Source organism: Balaenoptera physalus (assembly GCF_965194825.1).
Source record: "Balaenoptera physalus genome assembly, chromosome: 1".
Lineage (NCBI taxonomy): Eukaryota > Metazoa > Chordata > Mammalia > Artiodactyla > Balaenopteridae > Balaenoptera > Balaenoptera physalus.
Genome location: NC_138882.1, coordinates 150,342,675 through 150,362,945, shown reverse-complemented (window position 1 = coordinate 150,362,945; position 20,271 = coordinate 150,342,675). Strand labels below are relative to the sequence as shown.

General features: G+C 41.7%; 1 protein-coding gene across 3 annotated transcripts in view; it reads left to right on the top strand.

Annotated features, from left to right (window-relative positions):
- Positions 1 to 20,271, top strand: part of TTC4 (tetratricopeptide repeat domain 4) — a 37,234-nt gene that overhangs the window by 15,195 nt on the left and 1,768 nt on the right. The window contains exons 6-9 of one of the 3 annotated variants that reach the window (XM_082430396.1): positions 8,255 to 8,341; positions 10,058 to 10,275; positions 10,851 to 10,932; positions 18,386 to 18,468. In XM_082430396.1, the coding sequence (XP_082286522.1) occupies positions 8,255 to 8,341; positions 10,058 to 10,275; positions 10,851 to 10,932; positions 18,386 to 18,468 (470 nt within the window). The remainder of the gene's footprint in view (positions 1 to 8,254; positions 8,342 to 10,057; positions 10,276 to 10,850; positions 10,933 to 18,385; positions 18,469 to 20,271) is intronic. The other 2 variants (XM_082430397.1, XM_082430398.1) reach the window with 2 other exon arrangements.

Below are 20,271 nucleotides of genomic sequence, written 5' to 3'. Positions count from 1 at the left end.
AAGGCTCTCTTTCTGAGTGTATAGGGTAAACCCAGAGCAAAAAAATCTCTATTATTATTATTATTGGCCCCTGAATATTAACTCCCAGCTTTTATTTCATAGAGTGTGGGCTCAGGTAACCTTGTTGGTTTCTTTTAGTATGTTTAATATTGTCTGAGGGGCAGATTTATATGTGCTGTCTTACAATAGCAGCCAGGAGAAGCATTCCCCAGTGAGACATAATGTCTATCCTACAATATAATTAGGCAAAAGGGATATAACCGTCTTACATAAAGCCCATTTAAATAGACCAATTTATATAAACTTTCATCTCTATTCTGTCAACTTTTTAAAAAATATTTATTTAATTTAATTATTTTTGGCTGCATTGGGTCTTCGTTGCTGTGCGTGGGTTTTCTCTAGTTGCGGTGAGCGGGGACGACTATTTGTTGTGGTGCACTGGCTTCTCACTGCGGTGTCTTCTCGTTGCAGAGCACGGGCTCTAGGCATGCGGGCTTCAGTAGTTGTGGCTCTCGGGTGCAGGCTCAGTAGTTGTGGCGCATGGGCTTAGTTGCTCCACGGCATGTGGAATCTTTCTGGACCAGGGCTCAAACCTTTGTCCCCTGCATTGGCAGGCAGATTCTTAAGCACTTTGCCACCAGGGAAACCCTATTCTGTCATCTTTTATACCTTTAACTAGTTTCCATCAGGATCCAGTCGACAAGCCTTGGTCTTAACAACAGTCCTAGAAGCTTTCTTTTCTTTTTATCCCTCAACCATTTTATCTATTTTTGTATAAAAGGCTGTGGGGTCCCCGGTGAGAGATTGAGCCAAGGCACTCAGGCCTTTTTGTCAGTCTTTTAACTTGATTAATTGGCGTAACTGTTGCCCCAAGTAATTGTTGGTCAGTTATCTCAGTGTAGTTTTTTTCCAGCCTTTTAAATACATATATATATATGTACACACACACACACGCATGCACACACACACACACACACACACATACACACATAACACATAGTTTTTAAACTGGGGTAAATAGAGCAGACTTGTTTGGGGCCCTTTAATGTTGGGGACCAATAGAGGGTCCCTTTGGCCCATCCAACCTTAGGTAGTGTTGTATCAGAACCTTTTTAATCCTATTAATGTTCATTTTATTTATCCCATTTCTTAATAACCATCTAAAGATTTCTTTATGTATTTGGGATGAGACCCTTTAACATTTCCACCTTGTTGGGCAGAAGTCTCTAGACTTTCTTTCAGTTTTTTTCTTAATTCCCTGTTAACCTAATTAACATTAATTATCCTAATGTTTTTATTGGCATCTGTAAGACCCATTGAGGGGAAGCAGAGACCACAAATAAGGCTTCCCAAACTGTTTTTTTGTTTGTTTTAAACTAAGGAGTTCTGGGAATTCCCTGGCGATCCAATGGTTAGGACTCCACGCTTTCACTGCCTAGGGCGCGGGTGTGAAGTAAGATCCTGCAAGCCATGCGGCCAAAATTAAATAAGTTAATTAAATAAACAGACTAAGGAGTTCTTAGGTTAACCATTTTACATATATATATTTTCCACCTTCTAATTTGGCTTTATCACAGGTACCAATAAAATAGCTGTTTATAATGAGAGCTCTCTAAAAAATATACCAATTTAGAATTTTCTCCAATTTAAAAGATCCATTGTCTGGCCATTAACTAGATATATCCTAATAGTGACTCAAACCAATAAGATGCAAGAGGCGTCCCCACAGGAGAGTGCGAAGGATGCTGCCTACACAAGATCTAGAAAGTGTACTCCCAAAAACAGCGTAAGAAAGTAAAGGCCTTTGTTGTACAGGCTGACGCAACTAAGGTTAAGATGACAAAGCCCCTGAGAATTGGCACAGTCAGACAAAAGACTGCTCAGAATCCCAGTCTGTTCGATTGGTTGTGAAATGTACACCATATGTGTACCTTCCAGATGGCAGAGAACAGGCTCTTAAAACACACACACACACCCACCCACCCACCCACCACATTGAAGAAGATCAGGTAGAACGTTTTCATCTCAAAGGCACAGGGAGAGAAATGCAAGTTCCCTCTAGAAGGGCTTTTGTTTCTTTAAGGTCAGAATTCTGCAAAGATGTTTTATCAAGCTGTCTTTCTCTAACTTCACTGCGAACACAATAAAAGAACCTCATCTTGGCCATTTTCAGGGTGAGATTTCCTTTAATTACCAATTAAGTAAGTACAAGTTTTGTATGTACATAAACCTGGCTGGGGTGTTAGTTGGAGGCTGGCTTTCTGATGTCCCTCATTTAGAAAAGATATTAAGCCAGCCTCTCACCCAATCACACAGTCCAGATCACTCAGTATCTCTTGACTGAGCGACTCACAGCGTCTTCCAACCAGGATGTACTTTTTCCTGTTATCTTTCAACTGGGCTCCCCCAGTATCTTTCAGATGGGGAGCCAGATACTGGTTATATACAACCGAATAAAACTCACAACCAGTAATTGGGAGATCTGAGAACCAAGAGAGACTCACCCAAATTTGTTTGGACTCTGAGGCAGACAGGCATAAGAAGCCTCTGCTGGTACCAAGACTCCGGCTCCTTGTAGAGGTCAGGTGAAGGAGAGAAGTCTGCCCTGAGTCCATTTGTGGTCACCAAAACTGTCAACTGAAAAAAAAATGCACAATCCAGAAGTTGAGAATTATGTTTTATTCAGCAGAGTTACTGAGAACTTAAGCCGGGATACAGACTCTCGTATAGCTCTGAGGGACTGTTCCACATGTAGTGGAACATCAAAAGATTACTGCTAATTAAAGAAACACACATTTCAAGTTAAAGAATTTAGCACTTTTCTATGTATGGGAAGATGTAAGAGTCTGGGCTCATTGAAATTATTCCTTTGATTTGCACCATAAATATCTAGAGCCAGTATTCTCTTTTTTCAATCCTGAATTCCCTCAGGGTGCACTCTCAGGGGTGGCTACAGTGGCTGATGGCTTTATGACTACAACATCTTTTGTTTACTGAAATGGCAGTGGACATTCTTTGTCCACAAAACGAAAGGAAACAATGTCTAAAGAACTTCAAAAAATACATGGGAACACTCACTCACCAAATAGGGAATATCATTAAAGAAAAATTAACAACTGAAATGAGAAATTCACTAAGGGGTTCAAGAATAGAACTTTGAAGATAGGTCAATTGTGATTACTCAGTCTGAGGAATAGAAAGAAAAAAGAACAAAGAAAGATGAAGAGAGACTGAGAGACTTATGGGATGCCATCAAGCATATCATCATAGGCATAATGAGAGTCCCAGGATAGAGAGAGAAACGGGCAAAAGAATATTTGAAGAAGTAACAGCCGAAAATTTCCCAGATTTGATGGAAAATAGTAAGCTACTCTCCCAAAAAGCTTAACAAACACCAAGTAGGATATACTTAAAGAAATCTGTATCCAGACACATCATAATCAAACTGTTAAAAGTCAAAGACAAAGAAGAGAATCTTAAAAGCATCAAAAGAGAAGTGACTCTTCATATATAAGAGATCCTCAATAAAATTAATAGCTGATTTCTCATCAGAAACCATGTTAGCCAAAGGGCAGTGGGATGACATGAAAAGTGCTGAAAGAAAAAGACTGTCAACCAATAATTCTATATCCAGCAAACTTATCCTTCAAAAATGATGGAGAGGAAGAAGTAAAACTCTATTTGTAAATGATATGAACTTATATATAGAAAATCCTAAAGAATCCACTAAACTATTGGAACTAGTAAATTAGTTCACCAAGCTGGTAGGATATGTCAGAATACACTGATCAGCTGTATTCTATACACTTTTAATGAACATTCGAAATGTGGAATTAAGAAAATTCCATTTACAATAGCATCAAAAAGAATAAAATATTTAGGAATAAATTTAACAAAAGTAGCATAAAATTTATACTTTGAAAATACAAAGCATTGTTGAAAGAAATTAAACCTAAATAAATGGGAAGACATCCCATATTCATGGATCAGATCTTTTTAAAAAAAAAATTTTATTATTTTATTTTTGGCTGCGTTAGGTCTTAGTTGCAGCACGCAGGATCTTTGTTGGGATTGTCACTGCAGCATGAGGGATCCTCTGCTGCGGTGCATGGTCTCCTTGTGGCACGTGGTCTTCTCTCTAGTTGTGGGGTATGGGCTCTCTATTTGTGGCCTGTGTGCTCAGTAGTTGCAGCATGTGGGCTTAGTTGCCCCACGGCATGTGGGAACTTAGTTCTCTGACCAGGGATCAAACCCACATCCCCTGCATTGGAAGGCAGATTCTTAACCACTGGACCACCAGGGAAGTCCCTCATGGATCAGATCTTAATATTGTTAAGATGACAGTACTCCCTAAATTGGTGTACAAATTCAATGTAATCTTCATCAAAATTTCAATTAGTTTATTTGAAGAATATTGATAAGCTGATTGTAATATTCACACGGAAATTCAAGGGACCCAGAATAGCCAAAACAATCCTGAAAAACAAAAATGAAGTTAGAGAATTCAAAATTCCCAATTTCAAATCTTACTATAAAGCTATAGTAATAAAGACATTGTGGTACTGGTGTAAGGATAGACATACAGATCAATATAATAGAATTGAGAGCTCAGAAATAAACCCTCACATTTATATACAGATGATTTGCGACAAGGGTACCTAGACCATTTAATGGGGAAGGAATAGTCTTTTCAACAAATGATTCTGGGACAACTGGATATCCACGTGCAAAAGAATGAACTTGGACCCTACCTCATATATGTATACACACACACACACACAAATTACCTCGAAATGGTTCAAAGAACTAAAACTGTAAAACTCTCAGAGGAAAACATCAGCATAAATCTTCATGACCTTGGGTCAGGCAATGGTTTCTTAGATACGACACAACGCATAAGCAACAAAAGGAAAAATAGGTAAACTGGACTTCATCAAAGGTTAAAAACTTCTTCAAAAGACACCATTGAGAAAGTGAAAAGACAGCCCACAGAATGGGAGATAATATTTGTATCATATATCTGTAAGAAACTTTTATCTAGAATATATAATGGACTCTTAACATGTCAATAATTAAAAAGACAACCCAGTTATTTAAGTGGGCAAAGGATCTGAATAGCTGTCACTCCAATATAATACAAAAATGGCCGACAAACACGTGAAAGATGCTCAACATCATTAGTCATTAAGGAAATGTAAATCAAAACCACAGTGAGATACTATTTCATACCCACTAGGATGGCTCTAATTTTTTTTTTTTAAAGAAGATAACAAATGATGAAGATGTGGAGAAATTGAAACCCTCATAAGTTGCTGGTGGGAATGTAAAATGGTACAGCCACTATGGAAAACAGTTTGACAGTTCCTAAAAAAATTAACCATAAAATTACCATATGACCCAGCACTTCCACTCCTAGGTATATACCCAAAAGGATTGAAACCAAATATTCAAACAAATACTTGTACATGAATGTACATAGCAACAATATTCATAATGGCCAAAACATGGAAACAATCTAAATGTCCATCATGGTAGTTAGATGGTAGATAAAAAGGAATAAAGTACTGTAAAAAGGAATGAAGTACTAATACATGCTACAGTGTAGACGAACCTCAAAAATACCGTGCTGAGGGAAAGAAGGCAGATAAAAAACATATTGTATGATTCCATGTATATGAAACATCCAAAATACATAAATCTGTAGAGTGAGAAAGCACATTAGTGGTTGCCAGGGTTTGGGGGAAGGGGGAAATGTTGAGTGACTGCTTAATGGGCTTGAGATTTCTTTTTAGGGTGTTGAAAAGTCTTGGAACTAGATAGAGGTGATGGTCGCACAATAAAGTGAATGTACTAAATGCCACTGAATTGTATACTTCAAAATGGTTAATTTTATGTCATGTGAATTTCACCTCAATTTAAAAAAATTTTTTTAAATATATACTGACTATGAAATAAAAATTTATTGATAAATAGGACTTGGTCAAAACTGAAAATTTTCTATTCTATAAAAGACATCAATAAGAAGATTAAAAGGCAAGCCATGGAATGGGAGAAAATATTTGTATTACATACAGTTGATCCTTGAACCACAGGAGTTTGAATTGCGCACATCCACTGATAATGCGGATATTTTTCAATAGTAAATACCACAGAACTACGTGGGTGGTTCATGGTTGATTGAACCTGAGGATGTGGAGAAATAGCAGATACAGAGGGCTGACTATCAGTTATACATGGATTAACCTCAGTGTTGTTCAAGGGTCAACTGTATAACAAAGGATTTGTATCCAGAATACATAAAGAAATCTATTCAATATGAAAATTTTTTTAAATTTTGTAAAAGAAACAGACACTTCTCAAAAGATTTACAGTAGCACATAAAAATTTACATAGTATCGTTAGTCATGTGGCGGGAGAATGCAACTTAAACATCAGTGCGATCCCAGTTCACAAGACTGACAATACCTAATATTGGCAGAGATGTGGAGCTGGAACTCTCATAAATTGTTAGTGGGATATAAACCACTTTGGAAATCAGTTTGTCAGTTTTATATACCTATCCTATGACTCAGCAATTTTACTCCTAGGTATTTAGCTAAGAGAAATGAAAACATGTTCATAATAAGACTTGTGTAAGAATGTTGGTAGCCTATTTTATTCATAATAATCCAGAAACAGCCCTTGTGTCCATCAACAGGAGAATAGATAAGCAAAGTGTGGTATATTCAAACAATGGAATATGACTTGGTAATGAAAAGAAACAAACCTATCAGTGATGGGAGGGTGATGGACTGCAAAGAGGTATGAGGGAACTTTCTAGAATGTTCTCTATCTTGATTGGAGTGTTGGGTACTCAGGGTATACATTTGTCAAAACTCATCTAACTGTACACTTAAATTCTCAACAGAGTTGACTTCTTTTTACGTATATAAAGGGGCAGCAAACTTCATAGTTCAGGACTCCTCTGACCTAGGGGTTATGTGGGCTTTATGCAGGCTGCAAGACCCCAAACTTCAGGTGAGACAGCAGGGAAATCACATCCTCCCACTTGCATCTGTAAGTCAGAGGAAAAACAACATGGGACAGAATACAAATCGTCCTTAATCATCCATCTTAATCATTCTCTAACGTGGACCAGACACTGTGGTCTGGTGTAGCTCAGCTGTGAAGGCAGAATTGGACATAGTTCTAGTGGTATCCATGGGTTTGATTACTCTTGGTAGTATAATCAAACTTCCTAACAGCAGAAAGGATTTTTGCAGCTCTTGGCAGACTGGATTGGAGAAGGATGGCCAAGAATTATCAGCTGTTGTCTCCTGAAAGGGTAGACTTTGTTCATTAGAAAAAGAAGATCTGTGTTAGCCCTTGTGGGGCTCTTGTGGGGAGGATAAGGGATGGTTGGTGCTATATTTTAGAGCAGGGCTCAGCAAACTGACCCACAGGCCAAATCCAGCCTTTGTTCTGTTTTTGTACATTCTATGAACCAAGAATGTTTTTGATATTTTTAGAGGGTTATAAACGACAAACAAAGCAACAAACAAAGCCAGATAATATTCGACAGAGACCATACATGGTCTGCAAAGCCTAAAATATTTACTGTCTGGCCGTTTACAGAAAAAGTTGGCCCCTATTAATCACAATCCTGAGGGTAGGTAGGAGTACGATCACCTGGTTTTGGGTAGATTAGCAGGAAAAGGAAATCTAAATTATATTTCTGCCAGATGAAGTAGACTGGTGGTATTTTTCTCGCATGGACTGTAATTGTGCAAAAGGCAAAGCCTCTGATAAGTTCTTGGCCTGGGTTTTTCCAGTGTGTTTTCCTAAACCCCAGCCATAACAGAGAGGTTTAAATGCCCCATTGGCCCTGATGTCAGTCCCTCTACCAAGAATGCCCTCTGTCTTTCATCTGGTTTCTGTCTAAACCCACCTCGATGGGGCAGAATCAGTCACTCCCTTCTCTGTGTTTCATAGCACTCAGTTCATACTACCAGGCTAACACGTAGACCTTTTTACGTGTCTGTCCCCCTCAGTGGACTATGAGCTCCTTGGGCAGATTTTAACATTTTTGCTGCCACTGGTCCTGGCACCCAGACATGTGCGGCTTAAATGTTTATTGAACTGAATCCAGCCACTGGTATCCCTTGATATACAGGAGCCTGGGTTGAATAGAGACCAGAGATAGCTATTTAGGATCAGACGGGTAACAAGCGGAGGCAAGTTCTCTAGCGCTGATGCATCTGAATTTCATTTTCAGCGAACTGAACAGAGGGATATAAGGAAAGCAAAGTTGAAAGAAAAGAAGGAGCAGAATCAGAATGAGGCTTTACTCCAGGCCATCGTGGTGAGTTCTCAAACTTTAGGTCCTTCTGGTCTTGTGAAATCCACTAATCCTGAAGCCTACTGGGAACCTTTCTGGGAATGCTTTACCTGAATGAGTTGTACATTTTCTTTCTGCTTTTGGTGAAGCAGTGTGACATGTCAGACCTTCTGAGTTCAGTCAGCTCTCTCACTTGTATGCATGTGTTGGTTTCAGGTAACATATACTGAATTTAGTAGCTGTCGGTTAAGCATTATCTAATCTTCACAGTAGCCTTCTGGCGTAGGTCTTCTTGCTCCTGTTTTTGCTAGATGAGCACATAGTCTCAGGGAGATGAAGAAACCTCACACAGCTAATATGTGTCAGAGCCAGGTCCTTGCTCTCAGCCCCTGTGTTATACTGCATCCTGAGAAAGTGAATTTTTAGGATGTAGCTCTTCTAACTATAACAACAACACAAAATTCTATCTCCCCTTCCCTCTCTTTACTGCATTTTAAATGAATGTAGTCTGATCTTGCTTTCACAAGTCACTTTGAGCCTTGGCTACTCAGGGGAGGTAATACTGGCTATGAGATTGTGGGGTAGGTTCTTGGTTTCATTCTTTGCCGAGTTAAATTATGTGCCTATTTAAATTACTTGTTGACTTTGAGAACATCACAGTTCTAGGATGCACTCCACTAGTCCCTCCGCACAACAAGGAATCTGTTAACACATTAACAGATTAAACAGAAGGGAATACTCCAGAGGGATTTGGTCATTTTCTAAAATGTAGAATATTGGAATGCCCAGACATTTGCATACAGACCTTATTTTGGTTCTCTCCTTTAACTCTGCATCTCAGACTTCAGTGTACTTAAGAATTAATCTCAAGAGTAGTATACACAAAGTCATATATACTACATTTTAGTGGTTTAAAGCAGGGGTCAGCAAGCTGCAGCCAGTGGCTTACAGCCCTGCCTGTTTGTGTATGTCTTACCAATGGCTGTTTTCACACTACAGTGGCAGGGTTGAGTAATATCAACAGAGACCATTTGGCCCGCAAAACCTAAAATATTTCTTATCCGACCCTTTAAGGGAAAGTTTGCCAACCCCTGATTTAGGAGATACCATCAAGGTAATTTTGATTACATGTCATTTTCCCCTTGTGTGCTAGCCTTAGGAGCCTCCACACAACATACATAAGAGGTGACTCTACTATTCAGACCTTTGATTTATCCTTATTTCTATGAGACAATCAAAATTAAGTCAACGTGTGCATTATTTTTATTATCCCATGTCCTAGCTAAATGGAAACGTTTGCCATGTTCGTACATGCCACTCTCTGCATCTTTTCTGTACCTTTGCACATGCTGTTCCTTGGCTGTTACTTGGGGTAGAATGCCCTTCCCACTCCCCCCGCCCCCCAACTTTTCTGCTTTTCAAAGTCATTGTTCAAGGCTTAGCATCCCCCAGTCCCCTCCAGGCCCCAGGCTGAATTAATTATTCATGGTCTACAGTTCCACAGCTTTACTTCTTACCTTATGTTGTACTTATTACCATGTCTAGCTCATGTCTGTGACAGAGTCTAGCACGTGGTAGATGCCCAGTAAAGGTGAGTTAAACAAGTCTCAGGGATAATGAAGACGAATGATGTGTAGAGCTGGCTCTCAGGGAGCTCGCAGTGTTATGGTTTCCTTGATTTAGTGAAATGAGTTTGCATCCTTCCACACATAAGGTGTGTGTTTTCTTTTTTTAACCCAGGCTAGGAACATCAGGCTAGTGTCTGAAGCTGCTGGAGAGGATGAAGATTCAGCCTCAGAAGGTCTCGGTGAGCTCATCCTGAGTGGGCTCACTTCTGAGAACCTCTACGGAGCCAGGCTGAGTGTAGATGATGGGGGAAGACTGAGCTGGCCTGTGCTCTTTCTGTACCCAGAGTATGCCCAGTCGGACTTCATCTCTGCTTTTCACGAGGACTCCAGGTACTTCCTTCCCCAGGAGCCCTCTGCTATGCTTGCATGCTCTTCCCTGCTGTCTCTGCAGGATGGACAGGTGGATTTTTGGTTGAGGAGGGAAGAGAATAGTTTTAGAGGGTTTTACACAGTCTGGTTGCTATAACCTCTCTATTCCATAGCTGATTTCTCCTTTTACTAAGTAGCTTTGCAGTGACAGACCACAGTACAGTGTTTGTCAAGCTCTGGTACTTGTCTCGTGAGAGATGAAATCATTGGAGGTAGTAACTGCATAGAACTGAAGGGTATATTTATTAGAAGACATATAACTAGCAATTTTAACATGTGATTTCATAGGGTTAATGCTTAGAATGTGGCTGAATATAAGAATGTTGTTAATCCTGAGTCAGTTTAAAGAGAATTACTATGTCATAATAGGACAAGCGATACACACATTTTGGGCACTGCTGTCAAAATGGATTAAGCCTGCATTTCATGATTTATACATTCTTGATATCTCTGTGAATTGGTGTCCAGGGCATGGGATGTAGGAAAACAGATTATGAGTTATTGATACCCAGAAAGTACATGTTATATCTCCTTAGGTTTATTGATCATCTAATGGTGATGTTTGGTGAAACGCCCTCTTGGGATTTAGAGCAAAAATACTGCCCTGATAATTTAGAGGTAAGAGAAGTTTTATTTTGTTCCTCTATGGGAATTGGGGTGGGGAGGAACAGGGGGTGCAGTGAGGTTTCACTGCCTTTTTAAAAAAAATTGTGGTAAAATATAAAAAACATAAAATTTACCATTTTAGTGCACAGTTCAGTACTGTTAAGTACATTCACGTTGTTGTACAACCATCACCACTATCTGTCTCCGTTTTCATCATCCTAAACTGAAACTCCATGCCCATTAATCAGTAACTGCCTATTTTCCCTTCCCCTCAGCCCATAGCATCCACCCTGCTACTTTCTGTCTCTGAATTTATCTCTCATATAAGTGGAATCATACAATATTTGTCCTTTTGTATGTGGCTCATTTCACTTGGTGTAATGTCTTTTAAGATTCATCATGTGTAGCATGGGTCAGAATCTTATTCTTTTTTAAGGCTGAATAACATTCCATTGTTGCAACTTGAAAAAAAAAATCACAACTTTACAGAACAAAGAATTTGTCTTCTAACTATTTGAGAGTAAGATGCCAACTGATGCCCCATCACTCCTGAATACTTAAGTGTCTATTTCCTGCAAAAACGACATTTTCTTTCATGATTCCAATCAATCATCAAAATCAGGAAATTATCTTTGATACACTCTTGCCAGCTAATCCTCACACTCCATCAGTTTTCACAAATTTTCCCCCAGTAATGTTGTTGTTTTTTTTTGGCACACACTACCAATTAAAAAAAAATTTCTTTTAATTGAAGTATAGTTGATTTACAGTATTGTGTTAGTTTCAGGTGTGTACAGCAGTGATTCAATTATATTTTTTCAGATTCTTTTCCATTATAGGTTATTATAAGATATTGAATATAGTTCCTTGTGCTGTACAGTAAATCTTTGTTGCTTATCTATTTTATGTGTAGTAGTCTGTATCTGTTAATCCCATACTCCTAATTTATCCTCCCCACCCCCCACTTTGGTAACCATAAGATTGTTTTCTGTGTCTGTGAGTCTCTTTCTATTTTGTATGTAGATTTATTGGTATTATTTTTAGATTCCACACATAATGATATCATACAATATTTGTCTTTGTCTGACTTACTTCATTAAGTATAATATTCTCTAGGTCCATCCATGTTGCTGCAAAAGGCAATATTTTATTCTTTTTAATGGCTGAGTAATATTCCATTGTGTATATATACCGCATCTTCTTAAGCCAGTCATCTGTTAATGGGCACTTGGGTTGTTCCCATTCTTGGCTATTATAAATAGTGCTGCTGTGAACATTGGTGTGCATGTATCTTTTCGAGTTAGAGTTTTCTCTGAACATATGCCCAGGAGTGGGATTGTTGGATCATATAGTAACTCTATTTTTAGTTTTCTAAGGAACCTCCATACTGTTTTCCATAGTGGCTGCACCAATTTACATTCCCACCAACAGTGTAGAAGGGTTCCCTTTTCTCCACACCCTTTCCAGCATTTATTATTTGTAGACTTTTTAATGATGGCCATTCTGACTGATGTGTGGTGATACCTCATTGTGGTTTTTGATTTGCATTTCTTTAATACTTAACGATGTTGAGCATCTTTTCATGTCCCCGTTGGCCATCTGTACGTCTTCTTTGGAGAAATGTCTATTTGGGTCTTCTGCCTATTTTTGATTGGGTTTGATACTGAGTTGTATGAGCTGTTTGTGTATTTTGGATATTAATCCTTTGTCAGTTGCATCATTTGCAAATATTTTCTCCTATAGGTTGTCTTTTCATTTTGTTGATGGTTCCCTTTGCTGTGCAAAAGCTTTTAAGTTTGATTAGGTCCCATTTGTTTATTTTTGGTTTTATATTTTGACCTTGGGAGACTTAAGAAAATATTGCTACGATTTGTGTCAGAGAATGTTTTGCCTGTGTTCTCTTCTAGGAGTTTTATGGTGTCATGTTTTATATTTAGATCTGAAAACCATTTTGGGTTTATTTTTGTATATGATGTGAGGGACTGTTCTAATTTCATTGATTTACATGTAACTGTCCAGCTTTCCTCAACACTATTTGCTGAAGAAACTGTCTTCTCCATTGTATATTCTTGCATCCTTTGTCGTAGATTAATTGACTGTAGGTGTGTGGGTTTATTTCTGGGCTCTCTATTCTGTTCCATTAAGCTCTATGTCTGTTTTTGTGCCAGTATAGTGCTGTTTTTTGTTTTGTTTTATTTTTGGCTGCGTTGGGTCTTCATTGCTGCACACAGGCTTTCTCTAGTTGTGTTGAGCGGGGGCTACTCTTCCTTGCGGTGCGTGGGCTTCTCATTGCAGTGGCTTCTCTTGTTGCGGAGCATGGCTCTAGGTGCACAGTCTTCAGTAGTTGTGGCATGCGGGCTCAGTAGTTGTGGCTCACAGGCTCTAGAGCTCAGGCTCAGTAGTTGTGGTGCACGGGCTTAGTTGCTCCGCGGCATGTGGGATCTTCCCGGACCAGGGCTCGAACCCGTGTCTCCTGCATTGGCAGGCAGATTCTTAACCACTGTGCTGCCAGGGAAGTCCCTGGTTCTTGCTTTTTTTAATCCAATCTGCCACTCTATGTCTCTTGATTAGAGCATTTAGTCCATTGACATTTAAAGTAATTAATGCTAGGTATGTACTTATTACCATTTTAAACCTTGTTTTCCAGTTGTTTTTGTAGTTCTTTGTTCGTTTCTTCTTTTTGTCTTTCCTTTTGTGGTTTGATGATTTTGTTGTAGTATGCTTGAGTTCCTTTATTTTTTTATTTTTGTGAATCTGTTTTATGTTTTTGATTTTTGGTTACCATGGAATTCAAGTATGTTGACCCATAGCTGTATCTACATCTACTTGCCTTTTTTTTTTTTTTTTTTTGCCACGCTGCATGGCTTGCATGATTTAGTTCCCCAACCAGGGATTGAACCCAGGTCCCAGCAGTGAAAGCTCCAAGTCCTAACCACTGGACCTCCAGGGAATTCCCAGTATCTACTTGCTTTAAACTGATGGTCATACAAGTTCAAACACATTGTAAAAAAAAATCTACATTTTTATACTCCCCCCCACACACATTTTCTGATTTTTATGTCCTATTTTTTGTACATCTTCATGCTTATCCTTTTGCTATTAATTGTAGTTATAATTGCTTTTACAAAATTTTTTGATTATTTTTTAATCTGTGTACTGGCTTATTCAAGGATCTTCAACCCTTTTATGTATTTACCTTTTCTGTTGTGATCTTTCCTTTCCAATAGATTCTTGCTTCTTTTCTATTACAGTTAGAGAAGACCCTTCCATACTGAAGACCCTTAGTATTGCTGAATTCTTTTAGTTTTTGCTTGTCTGAGAAATTCTTTATCCTTCCTTCTGTTATACATGATAATCTTGCTGGGTAGGGCATCCTAGGTTGCAGATTTTTCCCTTTTGGGACTTCGAATATATCATGCCACTCCCTCTGGACTGCAGCGTTTTTGTAGACAAATCAGCTGATAGCCTTATGGGGGTTCTCTTTTAACTGACTCTTTGTTTTTCTCTTTCTGACTTTGGATCTTCTCTTCAACTTTTGCCATTTTAATTATGATATGTTTTGTTGTGGATCTGTTAGGGTTCATCTTGTTTGGGACTCTCTGTGCTTCCTGTACCTGGATATCTGTTTTCTTCTTTAGGTTTGGGAAGTTTTCAGCCATAATTTCTTCAAATACATTTTTGATCCTCTTTTCTCTCTCTCCTCCTTCTGGAACTCCTATTATGTGTAGGTTGGCACACTTTATATTAGCCCATAGATCTCATATGTTGCTTTCATTTTTTTTTTTCTTGTTTGTCTTTCTCTCTGCTGTTCTGATTGGGTGGTTTCCATTATTCTATTTTCCAGATCACTTATTTGTTCTTCTGTGACATTTAGTCTGCTCTCCATTACTTCTAGATTGGTTTTTATCTCAGCAATTGAATTGTCTAATTTTGATTGGTTCATCTTTATAGTTTTTAGTTCCTTTTTACAGTGATCTGCATTTCTATCGATAATCTTTCTTAATTCCTTTAGCATTTTTATTACTTCTTTTTTGAACTTGGGGTCTTATAGACTGATGAGGTCTGTTTCATTATTTGTTCTTTCAGGGGATTTCTCCTGTTCTTTTAATTGGAGTAGTTCCTCTGGTTTTTCATTTTACTTAACTTTCACTGTGGCTATGTATTTAGGGAAACAGTTACCTGTTGTGGTCTTAAAAGGGCATTTTTATGTAGGAGTGTCCCTGTGTAGACTGTGTGTCCAGTATTTTTGGTGTGAGGGCTGGTTTTGGTATGGATGCCTGCCATGTCTTTCATCAGAGTGTGCTGGCTGTTATTCCCTTGATAGGGAGTGTGACTGGTGTTGCAGTGTCCAGAGCCTGCGTTGGATGTGAGGCTGGGCCTCCTCTTTGCTCCATGGCCTATCGGGGGCGGGGTCTGCTCCTCCGTTGTTGGAGTAGAAGCCATGAGGGTCAGGTTCAATCAGGCTTTGTTGCCCTTGGGTGTGTGCCCTGCCCCAAAGGAGGTGGTTGCTGAAGCAGGTGAGGCCCGTGTACTCACGGAGCACTTGTGCACTACCTGTGTAAGCATCCATGATTCACTCAGAAGCAGCCCAAGGTCACGTCCCTTTCTCCATTTTGTTCGTCCCAGATCTAGTGCAAGGCTGTGGTGTGGAGTAGGCTGGAGTGGGGGTCAGGGCATTGTGGTTGCAGGAACTGAGGTGGCCGTGCTGCCCCCTGGGACCTGGGGTTGCCTCTGTGGCAGAGCTCTCCCAGCACCTGGCCACTCCAGATCTGACGCTGAGGTGCAGTGTGGAGTGGGCAGAGCCAGGGTGCTCCCACCGGGACACCGTCACTGCATACTCCCACCCAGGGCCTGCCTGACTGCCCAAGATTCAGCGCCTAGCCACTGTGTGTTCTTGTGGCACTGCCCGGCGTGCGCACTGACAGTGTCTGCCGCAGCTAGACTTGCTCCTGCTGTTCGGGTGCTGACAGTGGGTTTTGCAGCTACCCCCAAATCACATCTCAGGCCCTCCAGGCTGTCTCTGTGTACCTAGATTGAGTCCTCTCGCAGGATCTGCCTACCTGAGATTCAGTGCTTAGCCGCTGTGTGTGCTTGTGGTGCCGCTTGGTGCGTGCACTGACAGTGTCTGCTCAGTTTGGCCCGCCACCCTGGTGCGTACACTGACAGTGGTCTCCATGGTTGTGCTCAGATCACACCCCAAGCACCCTGGTCTGTCTCTGCGCAGCTAGACTGAATCTTTGCCGTGATCTCACACCAGGCTGTGGTGTGGAGTGAGAGTGGCTGAGGCACTGGCCCCTTTGGATTGGGAAGTGCAGCGAGGCAGCAGCCTCCAGTGCAGGTCTCTCTCCACCCTGATTGTTAGCGAGCCAGCACACGCGCAGTCCTCTCGAGTAGAGTCTAGGCTTCTCCAGCCCCTCTCTGTGTCAGCGGATTTCCCAGCAGTCAAGGGGGTTCCCCAGGTTGAGGATCCATCCGTGTGGACCTTCTCTTCCTTACAGAGCACTCCCAGGGGTGCCAGTCCCAACCTGATGCTTTTTTCTTCTCTGTCCTATCTAATCACATGGAGATCTTTCTTGCAGCTTTGGTTGTACAGGAGATCTTCTGCCAGTTTCCAGTTAGTTTTCTGTGAGAATTGTTCCACATGTAATTGTAGTTTTGATGTTTGTAGGGGGGAGGTGAGCTCCACGTCCTCCTAGTCCACCATCTTGATCCCCCTCCGCCTATCCCCAGCAGTGTTCTTTATAGCAAAAGGAATGCCACATTGTACTGTATCTAGTGCTCATGTCCCTTTAGTCTCCTTCAGCCTATGGGAAGACTTTCTCAGTCTTCCGGCAACTTTCTTGATCTTACCACTTTTGAAGATTACAAACCAGTTATTTTGTGGAAAGTCCATCAGTGTGTTTCTTTATGGCCATGACCTGGATTATGTATATTTGACTGGAATATCACAGAAGCAATGCTGTATTCTTATTGCATCCCATCAGGTGCACATAATTTCAAATGTCCCAGTACTGAGGATGTTCACCTTAGTCCCCTGATTGAGGTAGGGGTTTGCCAAGCTTCTCTGCTGTAAAGTTACCCTTTTCCCCTTTGTAATTAGTATTTTATAGGGAGGTACTTTGAAATGATACAAATATCTTATTCATCAAACCATCAACATTATCATTTATATCAGTGGATTTATGGTTTCTTACTTTATTCATTGAGTTATAATCTATTACTGTGGTTATGTTATGCTCAGATTGTCTCAGATTTGGTCAGTGGGAATGCCTTCAAATTTGCTTCTGTGTCCTTTTGACTTGTCTCCATTTTTAGAGCAGATCTTGCTTTCTGTCACAAGATGTTCAAGGCTCACATTGTGCTTTCCTTGCCTTAGCTGTAGAATCAGCCATTTTTCCCAAGGAGGCCCTGACTCTTTTTGGTGGAAAATGATATTTAGAAGTCAAGTAGTGGGTATATTCATAAGTACAGGGGTGAGGGGCGGAGAATGCTTACTGCTCCAGTGGGGGTGTGTGTGTGTGTGTGTGTGTGTGTGTGTGTGTGTGTGTGTGTGTGTGTGTGTGTGTGTGTGTGTGTGTGTGTGTGTGTGAGCTCTCACTGGGGTCTCCAGTTCTTATCCAACACCATCTCTTTTCTATATTTTTAACAGTAGCTTCTATTATTCTTAATATATTTATTTGTTTGATCAATCCCCCTGTATCTAATCCCCCTCCTGTCACCACCAGTGTCCCCTCACCCTCGGGGAACCTTCCTCACCTCAGTTGGATTCCTGACTCCCCCCCATCAGGCTGCTGCCCCAGCACGGTGCCCTCCTCGTCCTGCATGCACTCTGTCACCCCACGCTGCTTAACCACCCTGCATGAATCTCTTCCTCACCCTGTGTGGGTCCTCACTCCCCTCAGCAGGCCACCCCCTGCCATGAGTGGCTGCCCTTCTCACCCTGCTTAGCTGGCCAGTCCACAACGAGGATGCCTGTCTCCACTGGCCGGTCTGATACCCCTCACCCCCCAGCATCCCTCCTATGCAGATGTCTTCCTCAACCTACTTGGGCTTTGACACCTGCACAGGGCTGTCCCCTGTGTGGACATCTCTCTTCCCCTGCTCTGGGCCACTAGTGCTTTCTTTTCCCACACCTAATGGCTGTTGGACTGAATTGTTAGGGAAGGGAAGGCTCATAGGCCTGGGCTTTCAGTCTTGGCTCCTCTGTTTACTAGCTGGGTTTAGTCGGTAAGTTATTTCCCCTCTGTGAGCCTTGGTTCTGTCTTTGGAAAATGGAGCCAGTAATACCTTTCTTAGTGTCGTGGGAGAGGACTGAGTGCTTTATACTCCACGACTCTATAAGGGAGGCATTCAGCTCATAACAGTTGCATGTCTTTAATGTTTCCCCAGACTTGGCCTCAACATGCCTAGTGCTGCTGAAGCCCTTTATTTGTATCTGACTCCTGCTCCTCTGTTCATCCTGCAGGTCTACTTTGAGGATGACGACAGGTCAGAACTATACCGGGTGCCTCCCAAGAGCACCCTGCTGGAGGTGCTGCAGCACCCCAGGTGAGTCACCTTCATGGGGCTGAGTAGACCAAGAAGGATGCTCAGGCACCATCCCAGGGATACGGCCAGGTTCTCGTTCCACCACTGAGTGTTTGCCTTGTACTCCCCTCCATTCTGCCCTGGATACAAAACTGTGTGAGACAGCGACCACAGAGACTGTCCTGGGCCATCGGCCAAACAGGTTGCAGTGTGATGACTCAGCCCATTGCACTGCAGCCATGACGTCCTCAGGGAGAGGTCAGTGGGCCTGGTTGAGAAAGAAGAAGCTGCCTGGCTTTTGTACCAAAAACAGCTGGGATGGCCTTCCTGTTCCTAATTGTGCCTGTGTCCCCTGATATTGTCATATGGAAAGAGCATTGGCTCTTGACGTCAGACACCATCATTTAGTGGCTCTTTGGCTCTGAGCACATACTGCCTCCCTGGGGCTGTTTCCTCATCTCTAAAATAGGGATAATAACTGTTGCCTACATATTTCTCAGGTATTTGAGAGAGTAGGAGTCACAGAGCTCTGATGAACTAAGGGGCAGTCTTGCTGTGAGAGGGCACCTTTGTTAGTCGCAGTGGCAGCCAGTTGGATTTGGCAGTTGTCTCTTTCTTCAGCTTCGAGGTGTTCCTGGACTATAAGGGAATGCCCTCAGTAGCTTTGTAAGGTGACTCTTGGGCTACTTTTCCCTAAGCTTTGAGCGAAGCAAATGTCTTGCATCTACGCTAAAAGGGCTAGGGCAACGAGGGTGGTTGGGCGTGGTAGGAAATGAGGCTGGAGGACCAGGTTAGGGCCATGTGCAACAGCCTTGAATGCCCTGAGGCGCATGAACTCTATCCTGATGGTGGTGTGTGGAGCCCCAGGGGGTGTTCAGGTAAAATTTACCAAGTAATGTACAAAGCTTGTGTACTCTTCAGTGGTGAAGCCTGAAGTAGAGGGTGGATTGGAGAGAAGTGTAGGAGGCACGTTGGGATGGGAGTTGGTGATGTGCTGACTGACTTGGTGTGGGTGTCCAGCTGGTCTTGATGCTTCTACTTCGGCCTGGCAGGCAGGAGGTGAAGGTTTCTTCAGATATGATCCATGACTTCTCTTGGCAGCACTTTTTTCTGGCCCTAAGTCTGCCTTCTAGTTTATAGATAAATTTTTAGCTGTTCATTTTCTCAGTTGTTAGCAGATTACCCAGAATTCTTTAAAGGCCCAAGGTCTACTCTACCCCGTCTTCCAGAAAATGGGGGAGAAATCTAAACAGAAAGCAGGGCTTCCCTGATGGCGCAGTGGTTTAGAATCTGCCTGCCAGTGCAGGGGACACGGGTTCGAGCCCTGGTCTGGGAGGATCCCACATGCCGCGGAGCAACTAGGCCCATGAGCCACAACTACTGAGCCTGCGCGTCTGGAGCCTGTGCTCCTCAACAAGAGAGGCCGCGATAGTGAAGAGGCCCCGCGCACCGCGATGAAGAGTGGCCCCCACTTGCCGCAACTAGAGGAAGCCCTCGCACAGAAACGAAGACCCAACACAGCCAAAAATAAATATAATAAATAAATAAATAAAAGATTACTATAAACAGAAAGCAGACTGATTTGTGGAGGAAAACCAGTTTCATGCTTCTCAGAAAGTGTAAATGCACTGGAAATGATTATTTTTTAAATGACTAACATAGGCAGGAGGCTTCGCACAGGTGACTGGCAACTTCAGACCCTGAACTGGGTGCTGGACCAAGCTACAGGCTCCTCTGTCCGTACCCAAGACCGTGGGGTGCTGCTAACACCCCTGGACCCGGGAGGCCAAGGCCTTGCCTAGCCTGCCCACTCCATTGCTTCAT